Source organism: Zeus faber (genome assembly GCF_960531495.2).
Source record: "Zeus faber genome assembly, chromosome: 13".
NCBI classification, from domain to species: domain Eukaryota; kingdom Metazoa; phylum Chordata; class Actinopteri; order Zeiformes; family Zeidae; genus Zeus; species Zeus faber.
Genome location: NC_137198.1, coordinates 2,092,302 through 2,112,891, shown reverse-complemented (window position 1 = coordinate 2,112,891; position 20,590 = coordinate 2,092,302). Strand labels below are relative to the sequence as shown.

The 20,590-nt window shown below is 44.8% G+C and overlaps 3 protein-coding genes across 7 annotated transcripts in view; all 3 read left to right on the top strand.

The window, feature by feature from the left end:
• klc1a (kinesin light chain 1a) overlaps positions 1–5,367 on the top strand; it is a 42,720-nt gene extending 37,353 nt beyond the window's left edge. For all 3 annotated transcript variants that reach the window (XM_080012228.1, XM_080012229.1, XM_080012227.1), the window contains one exon: positions 1,430–5,367. In XM_080012228.1, coding sequence (XP_079868354.1) covers positions 1,430–1,495 — 66 coding nt within the window. In that variant the 3' untranslated portion in view covers positions 1,496–5,367. The remainder of the gene's footprint in view (positions 1–1,429) is intronic.
• Positions 5,368–8,195: 2,828 nt separating this feature from the next.
• On the top strand, positions 8,196–19,134 carry zfyve21 (zinc finger, FYVE domain containing 21; the record flags this gene model as incomplete). 3 transcript variants are annotated; one of them, XR_013844475.1, is made up of 8 exons in its annotated part: positions 8,196–8,321; positions 11,362–11,412; positions 12,466–12,634; positions 13,942–14,017; positions 14,227–14,318; positions 15,955–16,085; positions 16,836–18,434; positions 18,745–19,134. XR_013844475.1 is itself a non-coding variant. In XM_080012869.1 (7 exons), 7 exons carry the CDS (start codon positions 8,196–8,198, stop codon positions 16,869–16,871), a joined length of 681 nt encoding a protein of 226 aa, XP_079868995.1. In that variant the 3' UTR covers positions 16,872–19,134. The 3 variants fall into 3 exon arrangements, 2 of the variants coding, with proteins under 2 accessions (XP_079868995.1, XP_079868996.1); XM_080012869.1 differs by having other exon boundaries at positions 16,836–19,134; XM_080012870.1 differs by lacking the exons at positions 15,955–16,085; positions 16,836–18,434; positions 18,745–19,134 and adding an exon at positions 14,869–15,765.
• An 814-nt stretch (positions 19,135–19,948) lies between these two features.
• LOC307239479 (transcription factor IIIB 90 kDa subunit-like) overlaps positions 19,949–20,590 on the top strand; it is a gene marked incomplete at its 5' end in the record, with an annotated part of 92,429 nt that continues 91,787 nt past the window's right edge. Inside the window, one exon of the mRNA XM_080012866.1 lies at positions 19,949–20,478. The remainder of the gene's footprint in view (positions 20,479–20,590) is intronic.

Here is a 20,590-nt window from a genome sequence, read left to right as displayed (position 1 = left end):
CAACCAGCAACCTTTAGATGACTAGACCACCAGCTCTACCTCCTGAGCTACCATCCCCATTGTTATTATTTTCATACAAACTCATTCAACTATCTTTGTTTGGGATTTTGAAACAGACTATTTTGTGGTCCGGGCGGGATAGTGAAGTAAAGAAACATCTTTTACTGGTCGACCTCGTGGAATCCCAGCGTGCATCTGTGTTCAGCGTCTTTCACTGACCCCACCCAACCGGGACCCCGCCGAGGTCAAAACAAACGCTCTGCTCCCGGTTCTAACCTCCATCACTGCTGAATCACTCAACCTAGTCCCTCACCAAACACACTAACATGTTTTTACTAATCATCACAGTAACATACGCAGATGTCAAGTTATCTCAGGAATGAATTTACATTATGTTAACTGTTTACGATGGCGACGGACAGATTTTCAAACCTACGTTACGGAATCTGAGTGAAAATGTAAAATCTCCAGAATATGCAAAAATATACAGACAATATATGAACAACAGGTCAAACAGCTCCATATTATTATTCCTGTTGATGTTGTTTATTCTATGGCCTCTTTAAAGTGATATCTATGTGATTATAAATGTCTTTGTTATTTCTTGCTTGGGTGAGATTTTGATTCAGTGGTATTTTTTCTGTAGTTTTACTGTGTAAGCCTGCCTTTTGAGTAATAAATGTGTTTTACATTTGAATTTACTTCTACAAGGTTAAAGTTGTAAACCATAAGATTGTTATAATTTTATTTTATTTAATCCTTAATTCTCACACATTTGATATTTTTTATATTTATTTATCTGGCACTTTACAAGAAATAGCCATTCGATGTCTTCCCATATGCGGTTTCCACTGCTGGTGGCGGGGTCCGCCACACGCACAATTCATTGTAGTCACATTATGCTGTGCTCCTCAAAATGTTTTTTTCCATTGTTGGTGACGTGCAAGAAATCACTGGTTGGGCACAAAGATAGAAGGCAGCCGCCGTGAATTAGCTAAAGTAGCGTAGCTCATCGTGGTCAGTAAACTGTGGATATGGATGAAAAAATATCTACAAAAAAAGAAATCTAGCGATTAGAAGGACAACTTGAAAAGTGAAAAAAGACGAGGACGAACCTGGATGTTGAAATACGTGCTTACAGAACATGGATTTGTAGTTTGGAATGGAAGTATGTTCTCTCTCTCTCTCTCTCTCTCTCTCTATATATATATATATATATATATATATATATATATATATATATATATATATATATATAGTTTGGGTTGAAAGGACTAGTTTGGGTTTAAAGAGTAGTTTGGATTTTAAGACTAGTTTGGGTTTTAGGAGTAGTTTGGGTTTTAAGACTAGTTTGGGTTTTATGAGTAAAAGGAATCGTTCAAGTGTCAACATACGTAAACAACTCTTACTTTAAACCATTTATTCGCAGGAACGAAATAATCGTCTGAAGAAAAGCCGTGATCTGAGCGCCAGCCACACGGACCTGGCACGTTGAAGATCCTGATCCGGGCATTGGAGCCGGGCGGACCCCCGAGGCGTCTCCACGGCGACCCGGTGACGGGGTCCTGGCCCCACCCCCGCACCGCAGTGTACATAGCAACGCTTGGAATCCTCCGCACAGACCCCAGCGCAACTGTACAGCCGCAGGTTCTAACCCTCCTATTGCACTTTGCTCCTCGCCTGGTCCCTCCAACGTGTCGCGGTGTTTGTGTTCCTGGTTCTTGAAGGAACGAGAAGCTTCAGAGAAAACAGTTTGATTTGAACCGAGCCGGGTCGTTCCCGAACCGGGGGGTTAGCACTCCATGCCGTGTTTCTGCTCCAGACACGCGCTGATCATCTGATTCAGCTCGTCAGTTGGTTCTCTGGGTTGTGTTTAATTAACAAATCCACTCAAAACCATGGGCTGGACTTATACTTTCTGGATCCGGGTTTAACCCCTTTCGATGTGTGCCTGATTGCGTCTTATCTCCAAACATCCTCATGAGATGTGCATCGTATGTAGACGCATTTTCAAAAAAAACATGCACATCTTTTTGCAAACTTTGAAAATGTTATTTTGAGCCGATCTCAGAACCCATGTGTGTGGGCGTGTTGGGCTGTGGTCCCTTGCACTAAGTTAAATGAAGTATCTGGGCGGCAGACTTCCAAATAAGACTTTTTCCATTCATCAGAAATCCCCACCTGTGTTGTTTGGAAGAGCTGTGGCTTCTGCCATCAGGGGTGGAAAATCAGCTTCAGAAAGGTAAAACTCCGCTCCGGGATTTTGAGTCAACCATGTGGATGCGCATGAGCTGGAGTTAAAACACGGAAACAGAATAATTTACTAACTGGACCTGGAGTGTTCCTCCTCTGGCTTTTTGTGTATGAAGAACTACGTTTACATTTTGGGTTTGAGTATTTTTTTACTTTCGCTTTTTTTTAATTTTGCGCTGCTCCTGGGGGTGTCGTTGGTATCTCTGTGTTAACCTTGCAGATTTAGACTCCTCCCCTCCGACTAACGCAAGGCGGCGTCCAGCAGACGAAGGTGTTTGTCACCGTCTCAGGAGCGTCTCACCAGGACACCGACCGCTTGGTGATGTGGCCCCAGACCCCTTTTCCAGAAGCTGTGGGAGAGACGTAAGAGTGGGCAGAGCTGTGTGAAGAAGAAGTAGGATCCATTTAGAGGGCGATGTCATCTTAAGAGTTTTAGTTTTCGTGTACAACAGGACCCCGCGTTCCTTTAGTGTCTTACTCTGCGGCTTCCTCGCTGTTCCACACCGTACGTCTCACGTCCAAACCCTTTAAACTGGAAACTCTTCACAGATCACAGACCCAACAAACTGGTGTTTTCCCCAGAAAAGGAACGCAGAAAAGTGACATTTTCTAAGAATAAACTTGCACTGAGGGTTAATGCATCTAGAGGCTGCGTAGGTTTTACCAGTCTAGTAGGCTTAATAATAGACTGAGAAAAGGAACATTTTTATTATTATTCTGTACATGTTCCAAAGAGTTGTGCGGACAAAAAGGTATATCTAAGTAAAAGGTGAGATGTGGGATTTGCATATAAATGTAGTTGTTTTTTTTTTTAATATGAAACAAACACGATCACAGTCTGCAGCGTCCAAAAAGCCATAATGTCACTGGAGCTGCTGATGGAAGCCCCTAAATCCACCTCAGCTGGATTTGTGAATAGTGAAGTTAATTAAAAAAATTAAGTGTTTAAAGCTTAACTCAGTAATCCACCGTGTGAACACAAACAAGTTCCCCATTCCAAGGTGCTTCACTCCAAACTAAACCCTACGCTTGTTTTACAAGTACAACAATTAAATCCACTCCTCCTTTCTCCCGTATCAAGCTAGATTGTAAATAAAGGACCCGACAAAGTCCGAACCTTATTACTATTCATGTTCCTTTCAAAAGAGCTTGAGTCAGAGTGTGTGTGTGTGTGTGTGTGTGTGTGTGTGTGTGTGTGTGTGTGTGTGTGTGTGTGTGTGTGTGTGTGTGTGTGTGTGTGTGTGTGTGTGTGTGTTGTGTTTTAATGTTGAATATTTAAGGGGGAAATTAAACTTTGTGTTTTTGTAGTTCAGTTTTCCGGTCTTTTCTCAGCGATTTTGTGGATTAAAGGTCAAAGCGAGCGTTGGGTTGTTGACTGTTGACCAGTCTGCTGGTCCCCCGGCTTAGAGCTTTTTGGCCCTTGTTGCTCACCGTAGAGGAGCCACCGAGGCACTGACATGCAGGGGTGGAAAATCCGGATCCAGAAAGTGTAATCCCGCTCCGGGATTTAGAGTCAAGGTCCTGAGTGGAAGCAGCTGATCGCCGCACGGCTGGTGGAAAAATGTGGAAACGGGACTTTCATTTTCTGATCCTGGATTTTTTTTCCGCCTCTACAGTAGTATGGTCGTATTTTTGTGACTATTTTGAGTTATAAACACTACCAGCAACAAAAAAACACGGGTTGAAAAGTCTTTCTCAGATCAAAATTTAGGATTTTAAGATGCACCGACTGCATCAGCACTGAGACGACTCCTTTGGAAATGTTGTCGACTAAAGATGCCCAAAATGACTGTGTATAGTGCTGCCTTTATAGTGGATTATGTCCTCACGAATGGAACTAAATCCACTTTGATGCAAGGAGGGAAGGAGAGTTAATGAAGTGAAGGTGGATCTGGTGAAGCGTAAACAAAGATGAACGACGATGATCACTGCGCCACTTCTCCGTCCGTTCTCTATGCGTCAGTGTGATTTCTCACTCCAGAGGAAACTTCTCAGGGCGATGGAAGTTTGAGGAGGGAATCGAACGAAGGCGCAAAATAAGCGTCGCGAATCTGAATTGTATCAAACACACTGGGGCAAGGGGGCTTAATTATGATTAAAAAATTATATATTTTAGTTTAATGATTTAAAAGAAAGGATAACTTCACGCAGCTTTTCTCTCCAACCGAGAAAAAAAAAGGCTTTGCTTTTGTTATTTTTTGGTATAAATAGGAATGTAAAAAAATCACAATTGTACCTCCCCAACGCCGCTGTGTAGAAATGGACGACCTGGGGGAATTATTGTCATTATCATGTGTAAATGTTTATTGATATACATCAAAATATCATCTTATTAATTAAAATCCCAAATAATAAATGTTAAAGAGACGTTGATATATTTTTCATTTTTTCACCCAGTCCAATTGTTTTGCCAGTTTTCAGTGAACGCGTTTTCAAAATAAAAGTTTTCTGAAAATTTTCGTTCAAAAGATTCGCAAACTCTGCATTTGTGTTGTGGTAGTTCTGTCTCCTCGTGCTGAATCTGAACAAACCGCTTGGTTGTGGGTTCGACTGGTAACTGGAGTTCCTCGTCCTGTTCACCATGTTCTGCTGCTCATCTCCAAATGTTTTTTTTTATTATTTTCTGTGTTTGCTCACAAGTTACAGGGCATCTGGTTCTGTAATCGCAGTGTAGTTAGACACAAAGAGGAAGTATTGATATTATATCATGTAATATACTACATGGCTTGCACTGATACAGCTCATCTTTTTAACACACACGCCTCTAGTGGAGAAAAGCGGATCATACATTAAAAAGTATGTTCTACTGCCTCAAAATAATGGTTTTAACTCAAAAATGTTCAGTAAAAGTAATGATTATCAGAGTAAGGCCTGTAGAAATCAGCGCATCTCTTTTTCCAACCAAGTCAAACTATAATTAGTCATTTCATTTAAATCAACAAGAGCCATCAAATGTCTCCATGGTCTGAGCTGCAGCAGTGTCAGGGTGTTACTGTCCAATTACAGTGTAATTACAGGACAAGATGGCCGCCCTTTGCCTGACTGGCGTGGTGTCTTGTCTATGAAGATGTTGTGTGAATATATGTTTTTAAAGAATAAAGTGATACATTTGCAGCCGTGCCTCTGTGTTTTTAATGCCCTCTTTAGAAAGTGATGTTCGCTTGGAGTCGCAGCTTTATAGTCCAAACAGAACTGGAGCTCTCTGAAACCTCTGTCACTCATTTGCACTTATTTCATTTAAACCCACAAAGCGCTTGCATCCATGTGCGTTCACAAAGGCACAAGCACAACATTTTTTTGCTTTGAAATGGAGTGGATGTTCAGGGATAAAGTCTTAAAATCTAATTACTTAGTAAATTGCAAATTAACTGATTACATTTATCACTACATGTATATGAACATTTATCAATATGGGCTTTGAAGGCATGTACACAATGCAAGTATGCATTAGAGATTCAAGATTCAAGAGGTTTATTCGTCGCATACATATACATACGTTCATACATATACATACGTTCATACATATACATACCTTCATACATATACATACTTTAATACATATACATACCTTCATACATATACATACTTTCATACATATACATACTTTCATACATATACATACCTTCATACATATACATACTTTCATACATATACATACCTTCATACATATACATACTTTCATACATATACATACTTTCATACATATACATGCCTTCATACATATACATACATATACATACTTTCATACATATACATACGTTCATACATATACATACTTTCATACATATACATACTTTCATACATATACATGCCTTCATACATATACATACATATACATACTTTCATACATATACATACGTTCATACATATACATACTTTCATACATATACATACGTTCATACATATACATACGTTCATACATATACATACTTTAATACATATACATACCTTCATACATATACATACGTTCATACATATACATACGTTCATACATATACATACTTTCATACATATACATACGTTCATACATATACATACGTTCATACATATACATACTTTAATACATATACATACCTTCATACATATACATACGTTCATACATATACATACGTTCATACATATACATACGTTCATACATATACATACTTTAATACATATACATACCTTCATACATATACATACGTTCATACATATACATACGTTCATACATATACATACTTTCATACATATACATACTTTAATACATATACATACCTTCATACATATACATACGTTCATACATATACATACTTTCATACATATACATACGTTCATACATATACATACTTTCATACATATACATACCTTCATACATATACATACTTTAATACATATACATACCTTCATACATATACATACTTTCATACATATACATACCTTCATACATATACATACATATACATACTTTCATACATATACATACGTTCATACATATACATACTTTCATACATATACATACTTTCATACATATACATGCCTTCATACATATACATACATATACATACTTTCATACATATACATACGTTCATACATATACATACTTTCATACATATACATACGTTCATACATATACATACGTTCATACATATACATACTTTAATACATATACATACCTTCATACATATACATACGTTCATACATATACATACGTTCATACATATACATACTTTCATACATATACATACGTTCATACATATACATACGTTCATACATATACATACTTTAATACATATACATACCTTCATACATATACATACGTTCATACATATACATACGTTCATACATATACATACTTTCATACATATACATACTTTAATACATATACATACCTTCATACATATACATACGTTCATACATATACATACTTTCATACATATACATACGTTCATACATATACATACTTTCATACATATACATACTTTCATACATATACATACGTTCATACATATACATACCTTCATACATATACATACGTTCATACATATACATACTTTCATACATATACATACCTTCATACATATACATACGTTCATACATATACATACCTTCATACATATACATACTTTCATACATATACATACGTTCATACATATACATACTTTCATACATATACATACTTTCATACATATACATACGTTCATACATATACATACCTTCATACATATACATACGTTCATACATATACATACTTTCATACATATACATACCTTCATACATATACATACGTTCATACATATACATACCTTCATACATATACATACTTTCATACATATACATACCTTCATACATATACATACCTTCATACATATACATACTTTCATACATATATGCAGTGAAATCTAATGCAACGCACCTGGTGATAACACACAATATGTCCTAGGAAAAATTTCTTTCTAAAAGACCAACTAACTGACTCCTAAAACGTAATACAGTAAGTCGAATACTTATAGAATAAAAATAAAAATATATAGAATAAAATACAATAAAATAAAATGAAATACAATGGAATAGATAGAGGGAATATGCTTATGTATATGGAATAGGCAATTATGTATATACAGATATGTGCATTCTGTATATACATTATTGCCTCATTGCCATTATAGAAAAGTTTTAAATGTTTAATAATGTCGAGCTTGGCTTAAAAAAATAATATATATATGATTTGTTTATTATGTTTGATTACTAAGAAAAAACATAAATATTTACTTATTACATGGTCCTCTGTGGGCTCAAACAGTGGGCGGGGCCTTTGAAAAATCAAAACAACGCTCAGAGCCGCGTCACCACCAGCGCGCCAACCCCATTGGCTGGAGCGGCCCGTCCGTCAGGCTGAGTAGGCGTGGACCGGACGTGACGTGCCCCAGGTCGGAAGTGGCTCCGCTCCGAGCAGCAGGAGCAAGATGTCCGCCGCGCCGGACGGGAAGAAGCTCCTCCGCAGCCCCAGCGGCCTCCGCATGGTGGCGGAGAACCGAGCCTCGAGCAGCCCCTTCAGCCTGGAGGAGCCGCAGTGGGTCCCCGACAAGGAGGTAACTGACCGTCGGTTAAGCTGTCTGTCCGTTCACCTGTCTGTCTGGTGACCTGTCTGTCTCTGTGTGTGTGTGTATTTATCTACTTGTTTCTTTGTGGCAACGCACGGATCAGCTGCTTCCAAGGACCCTGTCAAGGCCTGGAGAGAGAGATACTGTCTCTATTAGTAGTAGTATTATTCATGGTGTAATATATTATTATTAGTATTATTACATATATAGTGTTAAACAGTATAATATTTTATAAATTGTGTTATATATTATTATTATATATATAGTGTTATATATTATTATTATTATATATATAGTGTTATATATTATTATTATATATATAGTGTTATATATTATTATTATTATATATATAGTGTTATATATTATTATTATATATATAGTGTTATATATTATTATTATTATATATATAGTGTTATATATTATTATTATTATATATATAGTGTTATATATTATTATTATATATATAGTGTTATATATTATTATTATTATATATATAGTGTTATATATTATTATTATATATATATATAGTGTAAAATATATTTTTATTATATATATAATGTTATATATTATTATTATATATATATATAGTGTTATATATTATATATGAGGCAGCAGGTGAAGAGTGAGTTGTTGAAGTTGATGTGTTGAAGCAGCGTAAGGATCTGAGCCACTTTGACAAGGAGCACATTGTGATGCTGGACGACTGGGTCAGAGCATCTCCACAAGCACAGGTCTTGTGGCTGTTCCCGCTCTGCAGTGGTTACTACCAAAAGTGTCCAAGGAAGGACGACCGCTGAACCGGCGACAGGGTCACGGGGCCCAAGGCTCATTGATGCACGTGGGGAGCCAAGTGTAGCCCGTCTGGTTCGATGCCACAGAAGAACTACTGTAGCACAAAGTGGTGAAAAAGTGGACGGTGCTATGATAGAAAGGTGTAGAACACACAGTGCATGGCAGCTTGCTGCGTATGGTAGCTCACAGTGTCCATGCTGACCCCTGTCCACCCCTGAAAGCACCTACAATGGACACGTGAGCATCACAACTGGACCATGGAGCGATGGAAGAAGGTGGAGGTCTGATGGATCACCTTTCTTCTACATCATGTGGATGGGTGGGGTTAGGGTCCGATCCCATGGAGCATCTGTGGGATGTGCTGGAACAACAAGCCTGATCCATGGGGGCCCCACCTCCACCTTGCAGGACTTAAAGGATCTGCTGCTAACGTCTTGGTGCCAGATACCACAGGACACCTTCAGAGTCTGGTGGAGTCCATGGCTCCACCTCACAGCTGTTTTGGGGACACGAGGGGGAGCTACACAATATTAGTAATTATTAGTGGAGCTTTTAATATTGTGGCTGATCGGTGTACGGCTATCACTTTATCACTCTGTCTGTCTGTCTGTCTGTCTGTCTGCATGACTGCTACGACTAAATAAAGTACATTGTAATGGTTAAAGACCTGAGACCACAACAGAAGCGTCTTGGACAAACAGCAAAACAAAGAGGAAAACAAACAAATTGAATAGGAATTTGATAAATATTTATTTATGGAGAAATATGTTAAAATAAAACAATAAATACAAAAAGAAACAAGAAAAACGAGGAGGAGGGAGCCAGTGGATTTACAGAGGAATAAAACTTTAGACAGTTTTTGTTGTTCATTGTTTTTCATCTTTCCAATCAGCAACAGATCACCAGTGGTGTTCCACATCAGTGATAAACAGGTTTTCCCGTTTTTTTAAAATGTATTTATTTATTATTATTTGGGTTTGTTGATAAATAATTTTCCATAACTCCTCAACCCTCCGTCAGCGCTGTAGATGTTCGCAGCATTCTCCAGAAGGTGCTGGTTGGGTGTCTTAAACCTTTGGGTGGAAAGTTGGTGCCGTCACCATCAACCCCCGTCTCGAGTCTCTGCTGTGGCTCCGTTCTCAAACTCCAGCCTTTAACGCCAACAACTCACCACCACGTGAAGGGACGGACCTCGTCGCTCACTGTGGTCAATTTGTTTTTTTGTTTTGAATTTTTATTTTAGTGCTAATTTTTATTTTAGTGTGGTCATCTACAACTTACCTGATACTACTGCAGGTGATCTGTCTTTAAACGCTTGAACACACTGAGACTATGGAGGAGGAGGAGGAGAAGCCAGGATCAACGTGATTGGAGTATTTTTAAAATGAAGTTCAAGATTCAAGGCCCTTATTGTTTGAATTGAAGCCTAAAACAGTCGAAAAGAACCTGCGGCGCACCGCATTGACCACACGGGATCAACAGTCAAACATGATAAAATCAATAATTACCCTTTAGTCAAATAAGAACACAAGTTAAACAGAAGATAAAAAGGGCTTCAAAGTCTGCTAATAATAATACTAAAATTTCTTTATTTTTGTTTTGTTAGTGGTAGAAAATATGCTGTTCAATTTTAACTTATTTATCTTGAATATTATGGCCTCAGCTCACTGTGTCGCAGCTGTGTGGTTTCATTGGTTTTATTTATAATAGATTTCTCCCTCGAAAGGAAGGTAAACGGACGCACTGTGCAGCGTCTCATTCCAAATGTCTGAGAGTCACGTGAAGACAGTGTGTGGGTGGTGCACCCCGACGCCCTTTCTTTGGGGTTTGCTCTGAGGTCTCTTTAGCCCAAATCCAAACCACCTTGTTTCTTCACTTTTGTAAAGCATCCTTGAGTCTCTAGGAAAGCACTTATAAGTTATTATTATAATTATTGTTTTATTCTGGTGGAAATAAACCCCGCTTGAACTCGGCTCCGTTTCAAGATGAGACAATAGAGTTTAATCTCGTCTTATCTGGCGATGGAGCCCGGTGGAAACTGTATTCCTTGCATTTAACCGTATTTTCACTGTATTTAGATGATTTCAGATTCCCTCGGTCTCAGAGGCCGTTTGTCTCTGCACAGAAGCAGCTTCCGCCGTCGCGTTTGCCCGGACAGAGCGTCTCTGTCCGGCCGCCGCCGGACTCGGACGCTCCCCGCGCTGCGTTGTGTAACTTCCTGTTTTTCCCGTCCCAGTGTCCCCGGTGCATGCAGTGCGACACCAAGTTCGACTTCATCACAAGGAAGGTCTGTTTCCCAACGCCCGCCGCCAAACCCCAATGTTATCACATCATCTCCAGCGTCACGAGCGGACCTCGGAGAGAGAGACGGACGGACAGGGAAGGGAAGTCGTATTCTGGGGGGAAACTTTTGGGGGCTTGGTCGTTGGTGTTTGTGGTGAAACCGGAGCTGAAACCTCTGTTTGTTTTGGTGTCGGTTCCATTCCCCGCGAAGCGGAGGCCGACAGCGCTTTGTACCGGGACTGAGCCGTGGAACCACAGCTTCTTCTTGTCCTTCTTAGGCCTCCGTCCATCTCTGGAAAAATCTTTGCGATTGTTAACCCAAGTTTTTCACAAGATTAAAACATTACATTACATTACATTACATTACATTACATTTAACGGACGCTTTTATCCAAAGCGACTTACAATTGTTCAAACAGTGACGGACGCAGCCATCAGGAGCAATGAGGGGTTAAGTGTCTTGCTCAAGGACACTACAGCATGCTAGCAGGAGGAGCCTGGGATCCAACCAGCAACCTTTACATTACTAGACGACCAGCTCTACCTCCTGAGCTACCATCCCCCCAAAACAAAAAGTATTTCCCAAACGATGATTCTTTTAATAATGTTTGAGCCTTGTTTTATTTTTGTAGTTGTTATTTTTTTCATTCATTCGTTTTTCGTTTATGCTTTGATATTTATTTTTTATGTATCTTTTCGAACAATTATTTTAAATCAAATTTCTGCGTCGCGTGTCGAAATCAACAATTGAACACAATATGACCCCAAAATTGTCATAACATGAAGCTTGAAATATCTTTCATTCTTAAGATTCTTTCAATCTTATCATTGTGAAAAACCGGAATTTAAATAATTGTATTCACAATGAATTGTGTTCAATGTAACGAAACTCTGTTTCTTTAACATGGATTTATTTGGAATTCAAAAGTACAAATTGATATCTGTCTGTCTCTCTCTCTGGTAGAACTATAACAGTAATACATGGGTCATGGATATACAATTGACGCACAGTACATTCCCCCTCGTCCTTGTGATTGCTTTGTGTTTTGACTTTCAGCACCACTGTCGACGCTGCGGCCGCTGCTTCTGTGATAAGTGCTGCAGCAGGAAGGTGGCGCTGCCGCGTATGTGCTTCGTGGACCCGGTGCGACAGTGCGGCGAGTGCGGTGTCCTGTCGCACAAGGAGACGGACTTCTACGATAAGCAGCTCAAAGTGCTCATGGCGGGTGAGTCGCGACGCCCCGGGGTGGAGGTTGGATGGGAGGCGGATGGCTTCTGAGGACCCTCGCTCCCTCCAGGGAGCCGTGACTTTGTGGTGAGAGTGCGAATACGACCGGTCTCCACGGCGCGTACCGAGCCGGCCATTTCTGCACCAAATGTCCAAGTCGGCGGACCTGAAAGTGTCGCCCCGAGAAGGCGGAGCCTCCGTCACCGCGCCGTGCGGGGAACCGAGTTGATGCCGTGGAATACCGTTCATCACAGCAAACCACGAATTGAGCCAGGTCAGAAGGGTTCTCGTAACCTTCGGCCCGTTGGTTCCTAACGTGGAGGAAACGAGAGGAGATGGTTGTGGAAGTGGAAGCGATGACATGACTGTTTCTTCATCGAGGCTCGAGGCCGAGTCGTTTCCTCAATTCCTGCCTTTTTTGCGGCGGGGGAAAAAAAAATTAAATCACGAAGGTCTTCACAAAGCGCATCGCGAGTTTTGAGAGAAAACGCTGCAAAAAAAAGCATTTTGTGGCAACAATCACAAAACCTTGAAATCCTGGGACGACTGATGAATTATTTGTCTGGATGGATTTAATTCCATGGAATTCCTTTTCTTTCTGCCCTCCTCGTCCCCTCCACGTCGCCCTGATGGAAACAGGATGTTTGGCAGGAGGCCCTGTTTTCTGAAGATTCCACCGGCATTAAATACGTATAATACTACGGTCGTACTGCGTGTCACGTGAGGGGGGTCTGGATCTGGTCTCCGTCTCTCGGGACCGGTGTCGTGGGGTGAAGGCTGCTGGGCTGGTTGTCATGGCTTCTCTTCTTGTCCTTGGAAAAACAAACTTGTCGGGATCAGACGACACCACCCGCCCCCTCTGCGGCGTCTGTAGGATTCAAACCCTAGTTCAGGTGAGTTCGGGGGATCAAGATGGAGGCCCGCCATGGAGCCCGTTCGGCGCGGCAGCGACCGCTGGACTAATCCTCCTCGGCACCGTGCTGCGGGTGAAGGCTAAAAATAAGCTCCGTCAGTGGGACACTCAGCCGGGCGCCTAATGAAAAATCCATTAGCAGGCTGGTGGGGAGGTGGAGCAGGCGGTGAAACGCCCCGGAGGCAGCGTTGGCCCAACATGGTTTTTTAATGATGCCGTCGGCGATAGCCAAGCGGTGACCCCTAACTTCTTGGTCAACACGTCCTTTCCTCCGCTCCCATTGGTCAACACGTCTCTGCCTGGATGTGTCAATGTGTGAATTGAAACGGCTTGAATTTGGCAAAAGTCAACTTTGGCTTCCTGACGTATCTGTTGGGGTCCTGTTTTTCCAGGCACTTCCTTTGTGGTCACCGTGGGAACGTCGGACAAGTCCGAGACGATGACGTGCCGTCTGTCCAACAATCACAGGTGGGGTCCACTTTCACACTGTAGATGAAACCAAATCGTGTCAAGTGATTCTGCTGGAGGAGAAAACAAACGGTCGTTCAGTTCCGTAGTTTGCCAGCTTCAGGTGAACAGAGCTGATGAGCCTGTTTGTGTTCACTCGCATATCTTACCTTTGTGGGATCCTTGTCTCTCAACGTCCCCCCCCCTTGTCTCCTTGACTCCGCCCGCAGGTACCTCTTCCTGGACGGTGAAAGCCACTTCGAGGTGGAGCTGTCTCGGATCTCCAGCATGCAGGTGCTGACGGAGGGCACCAGCCCGGGAGGTGAGGCTCAGTTTGGGTGGCTAAAGGGGTGAGGGTGAGTCACGCCCGGGGGGACGGGAAACGGGTCGTACCGACAGGAAGTGAGGTCACTCGGTTTGAACAGGAGAAATGGGCGGGGAGGCGGCGCTGGGATTCGAACAATGTGGTCTTTAGACGCCGTGAGCTGAACTCTGACCTTCCTCAGACCAACCGTCCGTCTCGAGTTTACATGGATGAAATTAGAAAAGCGACGTCACTCATCAGGAGCTCCTGTCATTAGTACTTTTAGCGTGAAAGGCAGACGGTGCAGGAAACGCTCTTTAACGTTCGCTCTGTATTTACGACTCGGACTTGAGTCCGAATAGACGGTTGTTTTTTTCCCGACGGCCTCCCTCGCTGTGCAGAGTTGTCACCGCCGCGGCGAAGCTGTTGCCGTGGCACCGCGGTGGAGCTGTGGAGTTTGTCGCCACTGTGCGCCGTCGCCGCCGGACGAATGACCGTAGCGACCTCTGACCTGGTGTTAACCTGCTTTCTCCCCCCCCCCGCTGCCTGGGTTGTGGCCTGGCCTCAGGGAATGACATTCACACGTACACCAGTCTGCTGGACGGCCACTATCTCCCTGAAGGTCAGCCGCCGTCCACCCCCCGTCTCCATGTGGTACGGTCCCCCTCCGTCATGTTGGCCCCATCCATCCTCATCCTGTCTGGGTGGTGCCCAGGCCCCCGCTTGTTTGCATGAAGCCACCTGAGGACTCCTGCGGAGCGATGGAGAGACTCTGTGCCCCACCGTGACCGCACTGAATTTCAAGTGCAACTTACAGCCTCACAGCGATGCAGCCGTTTAACTGAACAAACCCAATACAACACAAGAAAATGCTCAATTTGAATATGCACAAGGAGAGTTCTGAGCTGTATGAACCCTCAAAGGTGTTCGCTGTGTGTGTGTGTGTGTGTGTGTGTGTGTGTGTGTGTGTGTGTGTGTGTGTGTGTGTGTGTGTGTGTGTGTGTGTGTGTGTGTGTGTGTGTGTGGGGTTTTCCGTCTTGTTTGGCTCCCCCCTGTGGTTGAAGTTCATAAAGCACATGATTATTATGAATTTATTTTTATTTCTGCATGTATCGCAGTGAGTTGCATGTTTGTTTTGTGTGTTTGTTATTGTGCCACGGTTTTAAATGTTGAAATGAAAGAAGATGCATCCTGGATAATTAAAATAACACAGTTCAGTTCCGGTCGAGAGATTTGATTGGACAAACTCCCAGTTTTCCAAACTTAGCCTGGGATTCGTACTCGCTCTCAACTGATAAGACTCAATTCAAGGCTAAGAACTGGTTTTGTCTGGAAGTGGTTACTGCGTCCCCGGCCTGAACGCCTCAAGCCGGAAAAAACATGACTTGCGTTTTTCTGTATTTTTTTGCATAGAAACCCTAAGGCGTGAGGCCGCCCCCCCCTGTACGGGTGGGATTTAGTGACGATGGACGCGTGCAACGAAAACGTTGACGCGTCTCAGAATTTCCGCTTTGAAACGTCGAGACGTCTTCAGCGACGAGGCTCCGGGGAGTGGGGGCCCCGGAGCCTCGTTTGAGAGGCAACTTGGGAAAGCGATGGTCGGCGTTTGACTTCCTGTTTCCCTGCGTGTTCCTGAGCTGTGTTTGTGCGTCAGGCGGGTCGTCCCGGGCCAGCGGCATGCTGCTCCACTACAAGCCCACGGGCTCGCAGGACGCCCAGCAGCTCCACATGGAGGCGGCCGAGGACAAGAAGGTGGCGGCGACGTGGCTGGCCGCCATGCACAAGGTACGTCCAGCCGGGGGGGTCCAGGCCAACAACACCGGCAACAACACATTTGCTCTCCCAGCTCCCTTACGGAGCTTTCTCCGGTGAGCGTTGTCGTAAGTTGCTTTGTAGCGCCCGGGGGGTCGCGTCCCGTAAGACACCTCTAACTTCCTGGAGACCAGTGTGAACCCGATAAGCTTGTTTTGTCGATTCGGAGTGTGAGATTCAGTGTGAGGCCGCGGATGGGGTCGGCTCGCCTAACTCCTGTGAAATGAGGGGAAAAACACCTTTGGGCACATCTTGGGTCTTTAGGAGTCGAAATAGAAACTGGAAAGTCAAAATTCGATGCGGCTAAGAATAGAAAAGCAAGAATAGTGGAATGTCCCCTTAGCGATGTGACGGTGCGTGGTGATTGGTCAGTTTCACTGAAGTCCAGCCTCTTCTGGTGCCGTCAGTTTGGTTTTGGTTTTGTTTGATCGTTTCTGACCTTGAAGAATCACTGTCGTTCCTCGGCAAATAGTTTTCAACCAGTTTTCACCTCGTCTTTGGTTAAATAGACATTGAGTTTGCACCCGTCGGTCTTGTCGGGCGTGGCGTCTTGGCGTCGGGATCATTATGAAAGAAGCCTTGAGCTCCACTGTGACGTCAGTCCTCCACAGCTCAGCAGCGTCAGAGCCGTCTTCAGCTCAAAAAGTATTCTTTTATAAAATTATTTTAGGATTTTCAAATGAATCTGTCTCAGCCGCCGTCTCTGCTCCTCTTCGCCACCAGGCGGCTAAACTGTTGTACGAAGCCCGGGACCAGTGACCACGCCCGGCCACGCCCGGCCACGCCCGGCCACGGCGGCGAGGGAAGAAGCGGGAGGCGCCCGGCCGAGTGATTCTCCAGCCGCCCACCAGGGGGCGACGGCGGCGGCTCCATCGGCGCCAGTTTCAATTGTTTTTCAGCCCTTGTTTGTCCGACGCGCCGGTTGTCATTGATCAAAACGTTTCTTTCAAGAAGCGTCTGGAGTCTCACCAAAACAGAGCGGTCCGTTCCCGAGGATTCTGGGAAACTGCGGCTCGGCTGCCCTTCCCACGATGCTCAGGTCGTCTCTTTGCTCCTGTCGCGCCCATCTCTTGGACCTAAATGCAGGAAGTATTCTGCTGCCCCGCCCCTCCCTGCCCCTCCCTGCCCCCCCCCCCCCCCCCCCCGCTCCGCCCCGCTTGCCCTTTTTTTAACGGGCGTCTGTCACTTCCGTTCCTGGTGAAGTGCTGCCGACTGGTGGCGACCGGTGGGAACTACAGCAGCAGTGACGCTGACGCTGCGCTGTGGTCTCCACCTTCCACCCGCTTGTTTCCCCAAGACCGGAAACATCTGTTCACGTCGACCCTCTGAGTATTATGGTCTGTTTTGTGGAAATCTTACCGATACGACCTCGGAGGGGGTTGCCTAACACTCGCTTGTGACAGGCGGTCGCCGCGCCAGCGGGAGGGAGAGCGCCGTGTTTCGGGATCCGTTCTGCCCACGTTTCCGCGCAGATTTCTCAGCCGTCGCCTCAAAGCAAAACGTCGTCCGCGTCCCATCATTTGGATTCGTCTGGGCGCGGTCGTTCCGATCTGCTCCGGCTGCGATGAAAAGGCCGAAGTTTGGCTCAGAATTCAGCCGCGGGGGAACTCGGACCAAAAAGCAAAGCGGCTGCGTCGTCCAAAGCGAAAGCCGCCATCGAGCTCCTCCCTGTGTGTTTTGAACGTCCGTCGTCGAGGATCCGACTCCGCGGCTTAAATGAAGGAGCCTCTCACACGGTTCCTGAAGCCAGTGAGGCCGGAACCCGGCGGACGGGCGGGGCGCGTGGCCATTCCCAAAATTCTCGTTTGATTCGGCTCTTGACCGGTGTTTTGAGATTTCTCTGTCTTGGGCGGGGCCGGGGGACCAGGACCAGGACCAGGACCATTCACTAATTTGTAGTGAAGCGCACACACACACACACACACACACACACACACACACACACACATACATACATACATACACACACACATACACACCCATTTAAGGAAATGCTTTAAATGTAGTCTCATGTATCAAATTTTTGTATGAAGTATTTTGTTAAATATTCCTATTTTAACACAAAGCGTATGTACCTGGTAAACTTTTTACTGCTGAACGATGACAGTGTGTGTTTTTGTACCATTTGTATACGGTGAAATGTTTCTTCACTACTCAGAGGCCGAGGACGCCGGTTCCGATTCCTTCTTTTTTTTTTTTAATTCTCATTTTCCTGCACAAGCTGAAATCTGCGGCTCGTGGACTTTCTGGTTCTGCTAAACACAGGAAACTAAAGCCTGGTTCCGAGTTTCCAGTTCAGTGAAACGGTGACGGTTAGAGAAGGTGAATTTCTCATTTCTCTCGGGATAAGTAAGTTTTAATACGGGTTTGTCGGCCTTTTCCATTCAGCTTCCAGTCATGCCAAATATCTTTTCTTTTATTTATTCCTTTTTTTTTTTTTTTTTAATTTCTGGTTCTTACAATGTTCACGACTCTTCCTGCTGCTGCTGCTCCGGACCGGTGGAAAGCCCCGGGTGTTTTTTTGGGGGGGTTCTGTGTCAGTCGGCGTCACTTATTAATTTTTCTGAAATGTTTTCCCGTCACTAATGAACGAAAATGAACTGATAATTATTTTTTTGTAACTGTCGTCCAGTTCTGAGCCGATCCCGGGTCCTGTGTTTACACGCTGAAGACGAACCGTTTGGAACTAAAGTCCTGTCGGTGAAGCATCATTTCGGCTGAAATTGTGGCAAAAACCAGTGATATAAGAAATGGACTCCTTCCAAGTATTTTGTGCTTTTTTTTTGGCATGTGGCACCAAAAAGTTTCTTGACATGTACAGCCTAAAATATGTTGTCATACCGCAGATTGACATGAACGCGCGGCGTCCGGACCGGCTCCACGGTGTTGATGGCGTTTGGGTTTATTTTGCGGTATTTAGTTGTCGTGGGCGTTTCTCCTGCACTTTACTTCTCTTCACTGCTTCCATGTGTTGAGCTGGACGCCGCGTCCAGCCTCAGTCCATCACCACATCACAATAAAACCTAAACGCTTCTAAACTGCTGGCTCGGCTCTTTTCATTTGGACCAATGGTGTTTTAAACGTCAGAATATAAATGTATGAATACAAGTATAATACTCAAGGATGTCAGGCTTGGATCTACCTTTGCATCTGTCAATTCCCTTTGAGTTATTTTGACACTCACTGTTATTTGTTTGTGTTCATATCTCTGGGAGCAAATATGAAAACAACGCAGACACGTGACTGATGACGTCAGATAATAACAGAAAATTATTTTTATATTCCAATTTGACAGCTTTGTTACTTGTTCGGTTATTGTGGAATGCATTGCTTGAATTCATATATATAAAAAAAAGAAGGAAACGGGGATAACCCTTCATTTCGGATGTGCGTATAAATGACTTTGTACTAAACAGCTTTTAAAAACAAAAACAAGGAAACGAAGAACGACAGGGACGCCGCGTCACAGGGCGCCGCCATCTCTCCGTAAACCCGGGGGGTGTCGGGGGTCGGAGTTCCCTTCCACGCGTTTAAATTCCTCCACACGTTCGTGACACGACGCAGAACCGGAGTCAACGAAGCGGCGCGGCGACTCGTGCTCCCGCCGGGCCAACGGAAGCGCGGCGACGCCCGACCCTCCGCGCACGACCACCCCCCCCCCCCCCCCGCTCCCCGCGCTGCGGTGGACTCGTCCGTCTCCCCACGCGTCACCCGGCGCCGGCTTCGCCTCGTCGGAGTGATCCGCCGCTTCTGAACGGACCCGTTCGGTGAGGACGGACGGGCCGGCGGCGTCGTCCCGCTCCACCGCGTCGCTGCGAGAGAAGCGGGAGGAAAACCGCGGAAAAACACCGAGCGGAGCGGAGCGCAAGGCCGCGAAGGGTCGACGTGAACGGAGCAGCGGCGTCGATGAGCTGCGGTCCAGGTGGGTGACACCCAGCCCCGCCCTTCGGACGTGGACTCCCCGGGACACCGACTCCGGACTCCCGACTCGTTTTCAACGCCGCTTCGCGCCGCACGGATCCTTCTCCAGCCCCGCGTCGTCGGGACGAGCCGCACGTGCCGGACGAGCCGCCGCCGCCGCCGCTTCAGCGCCCGCGCAGCGACGGAGGGAACCGGGGCGACGGAGGGAAGACGCCGAACCGGACAACGGAGAGAAGTCGGTGAACCGGACAACGGAGAGAAGTCGGTGAACCGGACAACGGAGAGAAGTCGGTGAACCGGACAACGGAGAGAAGTCGGTGAACCGGCGAGAAACGCGCTGCGCGGCCCGGCGCCACGCGCGTGCTTCACGCTGCGCCGCGTCTCGCGAGAGGAGCTGCCACGCGAGCGGCGTGACCGTGGACGGAGCGACTGAAGCTGATCCCAGGTCAGTGCTGCCGTGACGTACAACACGTCCAGCTGACGTACAAGTACCACGAGTACACGTCCAGCTGACCGTACAAGTACCACGAGTACACGTCCAGCTGGACGTACAAGTA